The sequence below is a fragment of the Grammomys surdaster genome, unplaced genomic scaffold (assembly GCF_004785775.1).
Source record: "Grammomys surdaster isolate TR1022 unplaced genomic scaffold, NIH_TR_1.0 170, whole genome shotgun sequence".
Classification (NCBI taxonomy): Eukaryota; Metazoa; Chordata; class Mammalia; order Rodentia; family Muridae; genus Grammomys; species Grammomys surdaster.
In genome coordinates this window covers 9,125,716-9,144,329 of record NW_021604618.1, presented here as the reverse complement: position 1 = coordinate 9,144,329, position 18,614 = coordinate 9,125,716, and the positions used below count along the sequence as shown (strand labels likewise).

Here is an 18,614-nt window from a genome sequence, read left to right as displayed (position 1 = left end):
GTGTGAACCTAACCAAGCAAGTGAAAGACCTGTATGACAAGAACTTCATGCCCCTGAAGAAAGAAATCGAAGCAGATCTCAGAAGATGGAAAGATCTCCCATGCTCATGGATTAGAAGGATTAATATAGTAAAAATGGCTATTTTGCCAAAAGCCATCTACAGATTTAATGCAATCCCCATCAAAATTCCCACTCAATTCTTCACAGAGATAGAAAGAGCAATCTTAAAATTCATTTGGAATAACAAAAAAACCCAGGATTGTGAAAACTACTCTCAGCAATAAAAGAACTTCTGGAGGAATCACCATCTCCGACTTCAAGCTATACTACAAAGCAATAGTGATAAAAACTGCATGGTATTGGAACAGAGACAGGCAGGAGGATCAATGGAATAGAATAGAAGATCCAGAAATGAACCCCCATACCTATGGTCACTTGATCTTTGACAAAGGGGCTAAAACCATCAAGTGGAAAAAAGATAGCATTTTCAACAAATGGTGCTGGTCCAACTGGTGATCAGCATGTAGAAAAATGCAAATTGATCCATACTTATTGCCTTGTACAAAGCTCAACTCCAAGTGGATTAAGGACCTCCACCTAAAACCAGCTACACTGAAACTAATAGAAGAGAAACTGGGGAAAAGCCTGGAATACATAGGCACAGGAAAAAAGTTCCTGAACAGAACACCAATGGCCTCTGCTCTAAGACCGAGAATTGACAAATGGGATCTCATAAAGCTGCAAAGCTTCTGTAAAGCAAAGGACACAGTCAGTAGGACAGAGTGGCAACCAACCGATTGGGAAAAGATCTTCACCAACCCTACATCTGATAAAGGGCTAATATCCAAGGTATACAAAGAACTGAAGAAATTAGACTCTAGACAATCAAAGAACCCTATTAAAAAATGGAGCACAGAGCTGAACAAAGAATTCTCAACTGAGGAAGCTCGAATGGTTGAGAAGCACCTAAAGAAGTGTTCAGCATCCCTAATCATCAGGAAAATGCAAATGAAAACAACACTGAGATTCCACCTCACACCAGTCAGAATGGCTAAGATCAAAAACACAGGTGACAGCAGGTGTTGGCGAGGATGTGGAGAAAGAGGAACACTCCTCCACTGTTTGTGGGATTGTAAACTGGCACAACCACTATGGAAGGCAGTCTGGCAGTATCTCAGAAAATTGAACACAGTGTTACCTGAGGACCCAGCTATACCACTCCTAGGCATATACCCAAAAGACGTTTCAACATACAACAGGGACACATGCTCCACCATGTTCATAGCATCCTTATTTGTAATAGCCAGAAGTTGGAAAGAACCCAGATGCCCTTCAACAGAAGAATGGATGCAGAAAATGTGGTACATTTATACAATGGAGTACTACTCAGCTATTAAAAACAATGAGTTCACAATATTCCTAGGCAAATGGATGGAGCTGGAAAATATCATCTTGAGTGAGGTGACCCAATCTCAAAAGAACATACATGGTATGGACTCACTGATAAGTGGATATTAGCCCAAAAGCTCACAATTTCTAAGAAACTACGTATAGACCACATAAAACTCACATAGAAGAAGGAAGACCAAAGTGTGCATGCTTTGGTCCTTTCTAGAAGGAGTATCAAAAGTTTCAACCAGAGCTCCCAAAGTCTAAACCGCCAGCCAGAGAGCACAAAGGGAAGAACTCATGCACCTGTATAGGGAATTGAGGGTGACCTTGTTAGACTTCAGTGAAAGTGGAGGGCCATGGTCCCCGGATCCCCTACTGTGTGGGAATTTGAGAGCAGGGAGATGGGACAGGGAGGATGTTTGGAGCACACCCTCACAAAAATTAGGAGGAGGGGGTATGGGATAAGGGGTTTTGGGGGAGAATGGGAGAGGAGATAACATTGAAAGTTAAATACGTATAATATCCAATAAAAAAACCACACAGATAAAGGATCTAAAAAAAAAGAGAGAGAGAGGGAGAGAGTTTACTTATTTTAAATTAATTTCAAAAGTTTCTAGGAGTTGCTAATTGGCTAAGATCCTATTTTAAGCTCTCCAAAAGAATTTAAGTCTCTGTTCAATATTCTCAAGAGAGAGGTAAACCCTAATTCTCCTCAACAATTAATTGACAAAAGAGAGGTAATCTCACAAAAAGTAGAAGAAGCTATTACTAATGATATATTATATAGTGTGATTAGTTGTCGGCAGTGCTATAACAGTCCTTTGACAAAAGATTATTAATATAGATTTATATATCCTTAAATAGGGTCTTCATGACTCTCTGAGTGTGGAAGGAGCGACTGTTGGCGCTTCTGCCCTGATTTTACAAGAACTCTGAAAAATTGGCTTTAAAAACAAAAGAAGGGGAACAGTACGCCCTCAGAAGGAGTCCCCCTGAAATACTCTCCATCATGCCTTGTTCACTTTTATCTCTCTAAAGCTGAAAGCTCATGGCAAATCTGCTGCTGACTGCCTCTGGCACCACCAAGACCAACAAAACTTTGCCACAGATATGGGGAAGGACCCTCTTACTCTTAAAGGGAATGGCCCAGACCTAGTTCCCTTATGGGGCCAAGGACTGATATGCCTGTCCGATACCACAGAAGGCGCAGCTAACCGGCTACCAAAAAGATTAATGAAAAAAATAGATACCCCCACAAAGCCAGGCCCAACCATAAATACGATGAATAACAATTTACATCCAGGGAAGAGAAATCTCCCTGAGAATCCCCTTCTTTTTCCTATCCAGGTAAAAATGAATCACCTGTGATGTCTGCGGTTAGAAGTTCTAATCCAGATGCTGGCCTCCGAACTTATACTACTCAGACCTTTGAAGGGCCACTGACAAGAACATCAAACAGCTAGAGATTGACATCACTAATCTGAAGAAATCCCTCATTTCGCCGTCTGAAGAAACCTCCTAAAATCGCAAAGATCCTTATTGGACTTGATTTACTCTAGTACAATAGAAAAGGCTGTATACAGCTCTTGACTGTGTACAACCCTCAAAGAAGAAGGTTGCTTTTACATAGACAAGACATGGAGGGTTAAAGAGAGCATGAAATAGGTAGTAAAGGCCCTAAGAAAAATCAGAGAGAGAAAGAGAGATGAATGCTGGTACAAGAATTGGTTTGCAGCCTCTCCAAGGTTGTCAACCCTATTTCCTTCCATCTTGGGACCATTATTTGGGTTCTTTTTGCTTTTTTCTGCTGGTCCCTGGCCCTCAAATAGGCCAGATACAACAGATACATAATACAACAGATACATGATACAACAGATAAATAATTTGGTAGCAAAACCTACTCAGATACATTATCATAAGTTAGCTATGGAGGACCACAAGACTCAAGATGAGGTTGTTACTTTATACAGGGTGTTTCCAAAATCCATCTCCACCCAACCTAAAAGGGGGGACTTCTGCCCCTAGACCAAGCAGAGAGGGGCCACCCAGAACCCCCTCTGACAGGCGATCTGAATTCTTGCTTAGGCTGCGAGGCTAAGCACTGCAAGAGAATATAAATAAAAGATAAAAATATCTATCTGGGTTCCCTGAGGGACAAGCTTGATGTCAAAAGTATCCCCTCTCCAGGAAAAAGACATCGGGACGGGTATGGCCCTCATGCCTCACTGGACAACGACAGGGGGACTGGAGCCATTACAAGGTCCCCTTCAAATACTGGAGGTCAAGCCTCTATCCCCGCCTTCGCAAGTTTAGAATTGCCACAGCCCTTCTATACTTAGAGAAGGGAGGAGATGTCAGGGGCAGCCCTGCTTACACACTGTAGGCCTAAAATCAGCCATAGGCCTAAAATCAGCAATAGGCCTGTCATACATGTATACTAACACCAAGTCTTGGGTCTCAGTGGAAAAACATTGAAACAGATGGCTATAAGCTAATGTAAACAGGCAGCTTTTGTGGAAATCTACAAGCCTGAGTAGTCATAGACCTTGTAAATAGGTAGCCTTGGCAGACAATACCAACTTAGATAAGGACAAAGCGGGTCATAGGCAGAGTCATAGTGAATTATTCCCTGAACTTTCACCTAGCCGATACCTGGTTCTGAAGATATCTGTATTCCCCCTGAACACCCACACTCCAGTGTCATTCCCTTCCCCACATCCTGCCTTTCTGTGTTTATAACCCCTGTGTGAATTAATTACGATTTGAGAAAAAAAAAAAAAGATTTGGAACCAGAACCCGCTTATGAGAAAAAAAAAAAAAAAAGAAATCTTATCCTAAAGTGGGTTGTAGTTTCCTATACCACAGAAACACCATTGTGATCCAATCCACAGATACAAACCAAGGACCATGTGCTTTAGCTGACATTAAAAAACATTTTCTTTATTGAGAATTTTATATGTACATATGCAATGAATTGTGATTTTTGTGTTCTGTTTTGCTAAATTATGATAAAGAATTAAAAGATAAGATATACGAAAGAAGAAATGAAATAGGGATGATAATGAGAGTGGTGACAGAGAATGATACTGAATATCTTCTCATGTGTGGTTGGTCACCCATACATAGGCATTGAAGACATGTCTGCTCATATCATTTGCCCATGTTCCAATTTCTGTTTGCCTTTTTATGATTCAACTGTAAGACTGTAGTACATACAAATGTATCCTATACATACATAGCAGGTATGATTGCCTTTTGTTGTATGTGTTTCAGAAGTATTTTCTCCTGGACTGTTTTACTTTCTTTGTAGTGTCACATCAGGTGGGAAAATTTGATGTCTTTTGATATATGTTTTTGTTGCACAACAGTTATGTTGTTTGCTGTCATATCTAAGACACCATTGCTCTGTCAATAGTCATGAACATCTATCCTGCTTTCTTCTTTAGTAGATTTAACTCTTACATCTAGGCCTATATATTTGAGTTAATTTTTACATGTAGTGTAGGTTGTAGCTCCAGTTGACCTCACTCATTTTTGGCCTGTAGATGTGTGGCTGTTCCATACCAGTTTGTCTGCCTGCCTGCCTGCCTGCCTGCCTGCCTGCTGCCTGCCTGCCTCCTGCCTGCTTACCTACCTACCTACCTACCTACCTATCTACCTAAATTTCCCATGAGTGTTGTAGTTCCGTTTGATAAAACAGACTCTTAAGTGTTTCTTTTCTACCATATAACTGCACAGTTAACTGAATATACTTGTTGAAAATCAACTGAGCCTGTGTGTGAGGATTATTTCTAGTGTATTCTTTTTGTCTGTGTATCTATCTGCCTATCCTGTGTCAGTTTAGCCAGATCTTCATTGCTACACTGCTGTACGGTAATGAATAAATTAAGCTACACTTGGTTCTTTCTTAAAAAAAAAATACTTAAAGTTTCTGAGCAATGTTTCACATTTTTCAATCAGAAAACTTCACCCCTAATACTTTAAACATTTTCTAAGAACAAAGGCATTGTTCTATACAATTCTAATACAAATTATACCCATAGAAATAGTAACAGTAATTCATATAGTCTGACAAATAGTCATATCCAAATCTCCCCAACTGAAACCTTAAGTGTTTTTATGGTTGTGCCTTTCTTTGATACAGGATCCAGTCAAGGTTCATATTTTGTGTGTAGTTTCTCTCTAAGCAAAAGTGTATTCCACCCTTACATTTTTTCATGAAAATGAATTTTTTTCTTTTGTGATACAAGGTATGTATGTAGCCAAGAATGACCTCAAACTCATAACACTCCTGCCTCAGCCTTCTGAGTGCTAAAATTATAGCTATGTGTCACTATTAACACTGACAATTTTTAATATTCCAAATTTTACAAGATATTTCAAATTATGATTGTATTCCTCTGTATTTTCTATGAAATTGAGAACAATTTAAGGGCAAAGCTATAATTTCTTAGTCTTTATATTTGTAGAAAATAAGGAATTCACATGTAGCAAATACTCAATTAATGATAGAATTTTTTGAGAGAGTCTCTCATTGTTTCTTCAATGTTAAATTGGCATAAATTGCTGTAAAAAATTACACAGATAAAGTTACATGCTCCTTATGATACAGTAACACTGAACCCATGGAAACCATCATTACCACGGTTATAGCTGACCATCTAATTTGTCCTTTGGAAGTAATGTTATCTACATGGTAATACTTTGAAATTATGAAAACATCTTCTGCAACAACCTTGCAATTTTTACTTCATTTTATTTTTTGTAGGCTTCTGAAGTCAACAATCTTTCCCCATTTATACTCACTGCTGGATCCTCTCCACTAAGAAAAATGGCTCACAGCAGACTTTCTACGAACAAGTACTGAGTAAGTTACCAGTAGCCAAACACTGCATTTTCTATGAGACTGGACAATTTAAGGACAAAGGCTATAATTTTTTGGTCTTTATATCTGCAGAAAATCAGATTTCACATGTAGCAAATATTCAGTTAATGCTAGAATTTTTTGAGACATAGTTTCTCCATTATGTAGCTATGGCTATTCTAGAACTCATTATGTAGACCAGGTTGGCCTCAAACTCTGTCTCCAAGGTGCTAGAATTTTAACTTTTAAAGACCACAGATAAATTATAACATACAGGCCTTACTTGTTTTCTTTCCCTCACACAAGAAATATTTAAAACTATAGTTATGTGCTCCTTATGGTATAGTAACACTGAATCCTATTGTGGCAGTTTGAATAATAATGGCCTCCCTAGGCTCAAATGCTTAGTCACCAGCAGGGTGGCATTATTTGACAAGGATTAGGAGGTGTGTCCTTGTTAGATTAGGTATGGTCTTACTGGAGTAAGTGTTTCACTGGGAGTGGACTTCAGGTTTTAAAAGCCCAAGCCAGAGCCAGTCTCAGGCTCTCTGCCTGTGGATCAGCTACTTCTCCTACACCATGTCTTTCTATGTCCCACCATGCTCCGCACCATGATTATAATGAACTAACCTCTAAAACTGTGGGCAAGCCTCCAACTAAATGCTTTCTTTTATAAGAGCTGCCTAAGTCCTGGTATCACTTCACAGCAATAGAACAGGAACTAAGACACCTATATTATTATAACAGATATGAAGGCTACTTTAATATATATAGTATGTATAGGTGTAGTCTATTTAATATATGTATATGTTATTTAAAATACAGTATGTATAAAACAAAATTCAAATTTCAAATTACAGTACCCATGCAAAAGTCTTACGTAATTTAATGTTATATAAATATTATTAGCTTTGCTAACCATGTTGAACGGTGTTTCATTGACAATGCTAAAATAGAAGATTGAGTTTTAAATGGTAAGTTACTTTACCTGCAATGTTTTTAATGTTTCTTTCAATCCTTCTATTTCTTTTTCTTTGATTTCTGTAGCAAGTTTGTATTTTCCCTTTAAGTTAAGAAAAATCACACTTTTAGTGTAAATATAAAAGAATAGAAGAACTCAAGAGCCAAAACCTGTACTTTAAACCTAACACTTCACAGATTTTAAACCTATATCAACATGAAACATTATATATCTAACAGCCTTTGAACATCAAAGTACTGTAATAACCTTTATATAGTTATCATAAAATATTTTAACTATGACAACTCAATTTATAAGAACACTTCTAAGAGACTCTATAATTATTAAATTTTTACACAGAATATCAATCATCTCTCAGAATTTATAAGGAACTGAGTCTAAAAGGCCGTCTATAAATAACAAAACCTCAGTATGCTGAGCCCATATATGCAAAATGGCATAGTGTTTGCACATAACCTACACACATTCTCTTACATGCTTCAAATTATCTCCAGATTACTTATAATACTTAATACAACAGAAAGTCTATACAAATAGTTGTTGTAAAGCACAGGCTATGGAATGATATCATGAATAAAATCTATGTGTTTAGCATAGAAGCAATTTTTCTTAACTAATATTTTTAATTAGTGGCAAGTTGATGCATGAATGAAAACTGTGAATGCAAAGGGTAAAATGTTTTCTAAATAATAAAATATAGGCATATTTACATCATGAATATAAAGATAAGTGAGAATTTCCTTTAAAAGTCTCTTGCTTTAGAGTATGTCTATAAACTAATATTGTAAATTCTTTGTCCATTGCCATAATAAAAAAACATATGGGAAAATATTCAGTGCCAGGTAAGTTTCTTGATTTGTTAGAAGTTCTGTCTCCTCTACCAATTGGCTAGCAACCAGATGCAAGTCATCTCAACAATTTGACATTTAAAGCAGGTGCCCCACTGAAAAGGCAGTAGAGCCATGGCTCTCAGCCTTCCTAATGCTACAACCCTTTAATACAGTTCCTCATGTTATGGTGACCCCCCCCATGATAAATTACTTCATTTCTACTTCAAAACTGTAATTTTGCTACTGTTATGAATAATAAATACTGACATGCAGGATATTTGATATGCAATCCCCAAAGAGGTAGTGACCTGCAGGTTGAGAACCATTGCACTAGAGCATGGGATGGCTCATAGAGAGAAGTAGAAGGCGAGAATGTCAGCTTGGATGCTGAAGAAGCCTGAATTCTAGCCCTGATTTTCCCATGTAAAGTCATCCCCCCTGTTAGGCTTGAATAGTCTCAATCATAAAATCACAAACGTCAACTGACAAGATTACCTCAGGTTCTTTCTGCTTATAAGATTTTAATCAACCAATATTTTCCACTATTTTATTACTAACACTTCTATTATAGTGAACAATGATGAAAAATTCATTTAACTATATTTTAAGTTATTTTGAAAATTAATAGCTACCTTTTCTTCTTCCAAGGCATACATCTTCATTTGCAGCTGGTCAGTTTTTAAAATCATAAAAAAGGTAAGTACATTTTTAACAGTGATTTCTATTGATCAGTATGGATATCAAAGCATTTTATAGTTCTTTATTGATTTTATACAGTTTGAGCATGTTCTCACATTCAGAAAACACAAATATATGAAAGAGAAGGAGAGGCAATCACTATTGCACATAAATAACTAAATCACTTAAACACCAATCATTTCTTTGAAGTTTGGTTTAACCTTCCAAAAACCTTAAATATTTGAATGTTTTACTATATACTTTTAAGCAATGGTATGTATCATTTTCTAAAGGTATAATTTTATGAAATAATAGCATTTGTATTTGCATGAGTAGTAGTTATATCCTGTTTGCTTAAATACTTATGATAGTGAAATAAAAATTACCTTTATTTTTGATTTTTTGTTTTTCTTTTTGTTCTTGTTTTTGAGACAAGGTTTCTCTATGTAGCCCTGGCTATCCTGGAACTCACTCTGTAGACCAGGCTGGCCTAGAACTCAGAAATCCGCCTGTCTCTGCCTCCCAAGTGCTGGGATTAAAGGCGTGTGCCACCACTGCCTGGCTTATCTTTATTTTTGAAATGTTTTTTTAATAATTTATTTATTTTTATTCACTTCACATCCTGATCACAGCCCTCACCTCCCTCCTCTCCTCCCAGTCCCATCCTTACCATTTCCTCCTGTCATTCCCCTCTCCCCTTCTCCTCAGAAAAGGGGGATTCCCCCCCCGCTTGGGCACTACCCTACTCTGAGACATCTAATTCAAGCAGGACTAGGTGCATCCTCTCCCACTGAGGCCCAACCAGGCAGTCCAGGAAGGAGAAGGGGATCCAGTGATGGGGAACAGAGACTGAGACAGCCCCTCCTCCACTTGTTAGGGTCCTACATGAAGACCAACCTGTACATTTGCTGCAAACGTATAGGGGGTCTAGGTCCAGCCCCTAAAAAATGTTATCCTAAAACAGCAAGATGAAAGTGAATATTTCAAAGGAAAAAATAAAATACTCTAACCAGCATTAAGGAGTTTAGCAATATTTTTTTTGAGACATCTTTATCTCTTTTTCCACACTCATTTACATTCAACAGTTCTTTACTTAAAAATAAACACAGAGCTACAAATGCAGCACAGTGATAAAGAAATTTCCAGCCGTGTGCAAGGCCCTGCGATCAAGCCCTAGCACTGTAAAATAAGCAAGCATGAGCCTCTGAAGATGTCTCCTGTGCCCTGCGGGTATCGGGATGTCCATATGTGCCCAGTCTCTTGTGATGGCAAAGATGCAGACCTCTGCAGTCTAGAGAACACTGTGTTACACTTGGGTTTCTGCTTCCTTACTCTTCAATTAAAACTCATAACTAGCCAGGCAGTGGTGGCACGTGCCTTTAATCCCAGCACTTGGGAGGCAGAGGCAGGTGGATTTCTGAGTTCGAGGCCAGCCTGGTCTACAGAGTGAGTTCCAGGACAGCCAGGGCTACACAGAAAAACCCTGTCTTGAAACCCCCCAAAAAACAAAAAACAAACAAACAAACAAAAATCCTCATAACTTTAGTTAGATTTATTTCAAATTAAATGAATAAAGTTTTCTTGTTTAAACCAGCTCATCCTAAGATGTAAATTATCACTAACCTCAACCAACTAGTAAAGTTAGGCACACAGGTTTACTTCTTCATGTGTGTTTTTCCCCACACACGCACTTGTATGAAAATGAAGATGAAAAAGAAAGAAAATACTGAGGACAGGGGGAGATAAGGAATAACTTCCAGAGGCTATCCTGTATCTCAGGGTACTTTCCTAAAGAGAACAGACAAATCTGAGAAAGTCAAAGACGACAGATTTCAACCTGATAAGGGTATAACTTTCATTTCTTTACAATATTTTAGTTTCATTTTACGTTTCAATTACTGATGGTTGCTACTCATGGCGGCTTCAGCAGATAGTAGATAAGAATAGCCTCTACTCTCCCTCCCTCACATCTTCTTTCTCTTGTTTTTTTGTTCATTTTGTTTTGTTGTGGTGGTTTTTGTTTGTTCGTTTGTTTTCAGACATAGTCTCTCTATATATCCCTAGCTGGCCTGGAATTCACAATATAGACCAGGCTGGTCTTGAATTCACAGATATCCATCTGCTTCTACCTCCAGGACTAAAAGAATGTACCTCCATGCCTGGCTTCATATCTTCCTCTTAATATATTTAATTACTGGTGAACCATGCATGGTTCAACCATCTGACTCTGGTAAAGAGGCAGGCAGCATGGGAAATATGGAAACGGTAAGACAACAGCATACTGTTGCAAAAGGAGGAGGGTGAATGACCATGTATCAGAATTATTTAGGACAGATACACGACCAAGAAAACACTTTTTTTCCAAATTTCTCTATACTACTATGAGTTAGAAGGAAAAATAGTTTTATTTCTTGCTTTCCATAATATTCTCATTTTTGTTTTCTGTGTGTTTAGATAATAGTTTATCATAATATTTACTGCAGAAAGGAAAATACAAAATATCTACTGCAGAGTTAGTCTATCATCATGAAAATTACCTGATTTTTAAAAACTCCCATCGCTTCTTTGTGTTCCTTTATTAATGCGTCCTTTTGGTTCTCAAGAGTCTCCTATTTTAAAAATTATGAGAAAATTATGAGAAGTTGAAACAAAGTCTAGTAAGTTTTCAGGTTTTAAATCTCAATTTGGTTTACAATTAACCACAGGAGCCTAGGGAAATGTCTCAGAGGTTAAGGACACTTGGTGCTCTTACAGAGGACCCTGGGTCAGCATCACATGGCAGCTCTAACCATCAGTAATCCCATTCCAGAGAATCATATGCCCTCTTCTGACCTCTGTGGGCACTAGGCATGCATGTGATAGACATATACATGAAGACAATTATACAATGACACTTATAAAATAAATACAAAAATATTATAAAGCACATTTATTTCTAATTATTATCTTGAACTAAGACTTCAATCAATTTAATTATCTTTTGGTCATAGAATTGTATATAAATTTTGCTTTCACTTGCTTCTTTATGATAAAAATACACTGCTTTTAAATTTTTTAGACTCTAGATATAGCTGACTCCAAAGCTTTCTTCAATGCCAAGCCACCCATGGCAAGTCACATCTGTTTATAGCACTTAGAAGGTAAAGATTAGGAATTCAAGGCCCTTCATGGGTACATAGAAGGTTCGAGAATAACCTGAATTACACGAGACACTATTTCAAAAAAAAAAGGAAGGGAAGAAGAAGGAAAGAAAGAAAGAAAGAAAGAAAGAGAGAAAGGGAGGGAGGGAGAGACAGAGAGAGAAACAGAGAGGGGGAGGGAGGGAAGGAGGGAAGGAGGGAGAGAAAGAGAGAAATTCTAACTAAATTTATTACAATTGGCAACCATAGAACACAAGAAGAATTATAGTCTTGGGGCTGGGATTTCCACAGAAGTGAATTTTTTATCTAAGCATATATAGTTAATGACATTTACTTCTTTAAGTTCACCAAATTATTTTTTGTAAAACCAAGGCACATTAAGGAATTTCATTTTGGGACTGGAGAGATGGCTCAGCGGTTAAGAATACTGACTGCTCTTCCCAAGGTCCTGAGTTCAATTCCCAGCAACCACATGGTGGCTCACAATCAACTGCAATGAGTATCTGATGCCCTCTTCTGGTGTGTCTGAAGACAGCGACAGTGTACTCATATACATGAAATAAATAAATCTTAAAACAACAAAAACAAAAACCAAAAAAAAAACTGAACTCTATTGGCCGTTTAAAAAATAATTTCATTATTTCCCCCTCTCTCTCTCTCTCTCTCTCTCTCTCTCTCTCTCTCTCTCTCTCTCTCTCTCTCTGTCTCTTCCCTCTTCCCCCCATCTCTCTGTTATTCTGTGTGTGTTGGGGGTGTCATCAGAAGACAACCCAGGTGTTGATCCCACCTTATTTGAGACAGGGTTTCTTGTGTACTGCCTTGTCTTCCTGGCTATCTGGCTATGAAGGTCTAGGAGCTGTCCAGTCTGCACCTCCCAATTTCACTGGAGGAGCACTGGAACAGCAGGCATACACCACCTCCTCTGAGAATCCAAACTCAGGTCCTCATTCAGACACAGTGAGCACTTACCCACTGAGCCCAGTCCCAGGCATTTTTTTTACTACATATATATGATCCCATTTTTCACACCTCCCTTTTTTGGGGTGAAAGCTGTATGTCTGATACTTTAGGCTCTATATTTAACTTGAAGTGAATTAAAATATAAATATTTTGAGCTGAAGAGATGGCTCAGAGGTTAAGAGCATTGGCTGTTCTTCCAGATGTGCTGAATTCAATTCCCAGCAACCACATAGCAGCTCACAACAATCTGTAATGGGATCTGGTGCCCTCTTGTTCCATGCAGACTTATATAAAGGCAGAACACTGTATATATAATAAAGAATATACATTTTATTCATTAACAAATTTAAAAATGAAATATTTTAGTCAAAATCAAGGGGCTACAGAGATAGCTCAATGGTTAAGAACACTGCTGCTCTTCCAGAGTTCCATTCCTAGCACCTACATCCAGCAACTACACACTCACTGCCTGTAACTTCAGCTCCAAGGGACTAAATGTCTTCTTCTTGCTTCCATGGTCAGTGTACCCATGGGACTAACACACACACACACACACACACACACACACACACACACACACACACACGAGAAAAACAAGCAAGCAAATCAATAAATTTGCCCTTGATGTATAGGTAACTGCAGAAGAGGAAGCAGAATGAGTCCAAGAGCCAGAGGGCCAGGACACCTGCTGTGAGATACTGTCTTCTAGATGTGACAGAGAAGCAACACCCATGAAATACCAACAGTCTAAACAAAACTGCATGATAACCACACCAGTTGACATACCAATGTAGATGGAGGAAATTTCACAGTAGCTGCTGAGAAAGGAAGAACCAGTTTTTTCCAGGGACAAATTCTCTGATAGGTTATTCCATCCCAAGGGGTCAACACTAAACACTTTTACATATGAGCGACACTAACTGACTAAGTAACAATGATAAAGAAGAGGTCATAAATTTGAGAAGGGATGGAGGGACGTGGAAAAAGTTAAAGAGAGTAATGAATGGAAGTTATGAAAATGTAGTACTTGGGTATGAATTTCCCTAAAATAAAATATTTAAATTTAAAACAAGAAATTGCCCTTGGAAAAAAATCATACCTTTAATTTTTCATCTTATCCTCAAACTTACAAAAAGAAATTGCTCTAAGAATTCAAACAATTCTTTCCCTCAGAGTCAATGATACCTTTATACAGTGTGGTATCCCTAAAATCTTAAAAATTTACCTTGTTCTAACTTATATATTACCCTAAGATCCCCAAATTAAAAAATGATGGTCTCCTTCATAGAGCCCATCCATACCACATCCATTTCCTTAAAAGAGATTTCTGTGAGATTTTTCCTGGGGAAACAAACAAACATCTATTCATTCCAGAAAGAGCATCAATGGCATAGCAAAAACAAAGCAAAAACCAATTCCACTCAAGTCTAGTTTAGTGAACCAATGACTTTAACTATGGTTACTTGCAGGAGTGTGAGTAACTTACAAATGGAATACCACTGAAAAGAAGTCCCTCCACTCCCAGCAACTGTTAGTGACACACAAATACACCCTCAGAAAGAGGAAGTGTCTCATGCTCTACTGGTATGCTGTCTTGTAATCTTCTCAACTTTCACAAGGGACTATCAGTAGGTACAATCTTGTGATTAGTCCTATGAGGAATCACATATGGCTGCTCTGGTTTCGAGATGGCAATGGTCACATCATGCCTGGAGGACAGAGTTCCCCAACTTCAACACTTTCCTCTGGCTCTTACATTCTTTCTGCTTCCTCTTTTACAATTTTCCCTGAATCTTGGAGGGGGTAATTCTTGTGTAAGATTATTTTAAAGCTCTATTTAAGGCTAAAATGTGGGTGTCTGTGACAAAGCAACAATCATTTGTTCTCAGAAGTTTGACTTTTACATCTCTAAGGTAATCACAACCCACTGCAGAAAAGAAGCTTCCCTGACAAAGGCCAATGGCAGTAGTAATCTATGGACATAAACAAAGAAGTGTGGAAAGCAAGCTAATCATACTCATCATATTCATGAAAGCTTTAGTATTAGCTTCCCTGCTGAAGCCTATGTCCTTCCCAGCCACACCTTTTCACCCTGGCATACCATGCTAAGTGTATGCTCCTTCCTGTGAAGCAGACCTTAAACATAATCAAAACACATTTGTTTGCATCCATAATAGTTGTGCCACTCCTGTGCCAGGGGGCACATCTTGCCTGGCATGTTGATAGGGTAGCACACAGGACTGACTGTGAAAACAATTCTCTCCAGCAGTCTGCTTGGTGCCTTTTAACATTACAAAAGCAGGGAAGGAAATTCCCTTCCCTATTCTACTTTATTTCTCCATGTTCTGCAATCAAAGAGTGCAATATGAGCAGAAGCATAATTTTACCATGTACCACAAAGCCAACATGAGATGCAACAGTCTCCATTGTTGGTGGGGGCCTCATGACCCTGGCCAACAAAATCTTGTCTTCTGAGTAATCTTTCCCAAACCCACAAAGTACCTTCTGCATTTAAACTCCCTGGGTGATATTTTCACATTTAAAGGCGCACACTCTTGTAAGACTTTCTCAGTCACCTGGTTGAGTTTCTACTGCACTTTATCCAACCATAAAACTCCCAAGAACTCCCATCTGTGCCCTGTATGATGTGCATACTGATTTGCCATCTGTGCTCCTTCAGGTGTGCCTACACACATTTAAGATGCTTTTCTAAATCAGTAAGCTACTCAAAGAAATTAGCAATACATGAAACCTTTTTACAGAAGGTAAGCTGTGTCTATTTTACCTGCACTGCTCTTTTATTTTGTTGTTGCTGCTGCTGCTGTTGTTTTGACCCCTGTAGTGAACTGTTCCTCTGGCTTAAAAGCCTTCCAGGGCTTAAAAGCACTGAATTTGGTTTCTTGTTATTTTTAACTAAATACTTCATTCTTATCCAAATCTTGTCCCTTTTTCTGTTTTTCCTCCTTTTTCTCATCCCCAAACCCAATTTATATACCAACCTAATCCACCAGAGCCTCTTTTACATAATACAACTCATCATGCATCTTAGCATGGCCACACACACCCACACACACCCATGCTAGCCAGCACCAAGGTTCCTCCTTCTTAACTACAAGAAAAACACAGTCTTCACCATCTTGGTGATCTGGCATCACACCATTTCCCTCAGGCCTCTTTCCTTGTTCTTGCTTTCCTTTTCACCTCACTTTCCAGTTCTTCATTGTTAAACTCTTCATGGGTTCCAAGATTTTGGAGTCCATATGGAGCTATTTAACACAAATCTATTTTGTACTTTCTTTTCCTTACACCTCACCCCAGCTGTAAGAATGGAACCAGGACTTGCTTCTTACCACCGTATTAGCAGCTGGCATATTAGCACCCACCAGTGGGTCAAGTCTTGTGAGAACATCATGCCATTGTTCTGATTTCAAGATGGCAACAGCCATGTCATGCCTGGAAGACAGCTTTTCACAACACATGCAACCATATATTCATATATACACACAGATATACTATTCATTCCCCTTTTATATGTTATTCACTTTATATTCATACATATACACATATTGGTACTTATTACATATATTTAAGGACTTAAATGTAATGAAGTTTTAAATGAAAAATGACCGAGTATAATGGTGTATACTTTTACTCCTAGCACTGGGAGGCAGAGGCAAGAAGATCTCTGTGAGTTCAGAGCCAGACTGGTACACATCAAGTTCTAGGCCAACCAAGACTATACAGTGGGACCCTGTCTCAAAAAGATAGAAAAAAAATCAAATATACTAATGTGAGATTGCACAGGGTTCAAGAATATTTTGATGATCAGCAACTTTTACATACAATATATCTCTTTGAAAGCTATTTATAATAAACTGTTGCATACATAGAAACCTTTAAAAAGACTGTTAGTCCTTATAATTCAAAGGAGGAGAATTCTAACAGCCTAGTCTCTAAGTAATGATACAAGCTGATTGGTTAGGCACTCTTCCAAGTTAAATCTAGGTTTAATTTTATTTGTTGACAGGTAAGTTTTCAAATTGAAATAGAAAAATATCAGGCATAGTACAACAGTCTCTACTGTTGTATGATTCCTTAACAGAGATAAACTAACCAAGATGACAGAACTTATCTTACTCAGCAAAGCTTGCCAGTTATCAGAAGTGAGTTAACATTATCATCAGGTGTGCTTCTGGAGATATCTTTGATTTCAGAATACTGAAGAAACAAAGAAAGTTTAGAACATCAGCAGGAATCCAAGTTGTAGAGTCAACCATTCTAATGTTCCAGTGACTACTGAGGATGCATACGCACTAAAAAGGATGTCAGAAAGGCCAAAGTAAACGCCCTGGCTAATCTTCATGATGCGTGGTCCTGAGCTCTGTAGTATCCAAAAGCCAAATCTTTTGAGAGATTTTTAAAGGTTATTTTGGAATGCTCACAACTGGCTTCACACTATGAAGGAAGTATGATTGTAAATTACACAAGGAAATCTCTTTCAGGACAAACACTTGGTGGCACCAGAGGACCTTAGTGGAATTTCTCAAAAATTCTTACACGAAATTACCCATCAGAACAAAGACTGACTAGAAACCATACTCAACTGTAGTACTAACAGAAGTTTCACTAAGACTGCTGTGGCTTTCCCTGGTGATACTTCCTGTGTCAGCAGAACCCTCCTGATTAAACTGTCATTCTTGTAAATCCAAACCTCAGCTCCTGTAAATAGGCTTCCTAAAATTAGCCCTAGAAAGGGTTCTGTGTTCTCATCACTGCCTACTTCTTCCCAGGATTGACTCAACCTTGCCGTGGAGCTACAGTTCCGAGAGTAAAAGGATTTCTTAAGTGTTTCTAAACAGGCTCTGTAGTGACACAGCACTCACTTTATCAGCATTTTTATTAGAAAACCTTGTAAAGTCTTGTCACTAATTCAGAAACTTGCTGTCACCATCATCTGCAGTCTTAAAGAAAAACAGTAAATAGCACTTCAGTGTTACTCATGCTCTCCCACTGTCTCCGCCTTCTAAGACTGATGTTCCACAGCTTTGCAAGCATGGGCTTTCACCATGCTACCTTGTTAGAGGTTGTCCTATAAAACTGGCTGTTTCTCTCCTGATCTGAGGCATTTCTTTGCTTCAGAAAAACCTAGTAAAGTACTTCAATGGATTTATACAATGTGTTTCAAAATCATATCAACACTGAATGTTAGTACACTCCTTCTACATGATTTAAAACTCAAAGATATCTTCTAGAAATTACTCAAAGAAAATGAAATACCTAGAAGCCATGTTAGAAAAATCAGTTGCTCTGGCTTTTAGAACAATAGCTAAACTCCAGGGCATATCTTTGGAGTTTCTAAATGAACAGATATTAGGTTTCACTCTCCAATACCTAGACTGCCATGCTACCAAGAGATTCAAGAGTAGAAAATGCTAAGAAAACTTTAGAAACAGAATGTCTTCAGGAAATAAAACAACTCTCAACCAAAGGAAATGGATCAGGAAGATCCATTATAGTATATACTAAGATATACTATATTATATATCCAAAATAAACAGTACAGACAGCCTTTCCTACTGGGCTTGCAGAGAGATCTAGGTCAAGAATCAAGAAATTAGACCCTGTCTGGCATAGTAGTGGATGCCTTTAATCCAAGTGTTCAGGAAAAAGGTGAATTTCTGTGATTCCAGGCCACCCTGGTCTACAAAGTGAGATCCTGTCAGAGAGAGAGAGAGAGAGAGAGAGAGAGAGAGAGAGAGAGAGAGAGA

At 38.2% G+C, this 18,614-nt stretch overlaps 1 protein-coding gene across 1 annotated transcript in view; it reads right to left on the bottom strand.

Moving 5' to 3' along the window:
- Window positions 1-18,614, bottom strand: part of Ccdc73 (coiled-coil domain containing 73) — a 136,327-nt gene that overhangs the window by 80,889 nt on the left and 36,824 nt on the right. The window contains exons 4-6 of the mRNA XM_028766900.1: window positions 11,284-11,355; window positions 8,701-8,736; window positions 7,245-7,319 (exon numbers count right to left, since the gene is read on the bottom strand). Of these exons, the coding sequence (XP_028622733.1) occupies window positions 7,245-7,319; window positions 8,701-8,736; window positions 11,284-11,355 (183 nt within the window). The remainder of the gene's footprint in view (window positions 1-7,244; window positions 7,320-8,700; window positions 8,737-11,283; window positions 11,356-18,614) is intronic.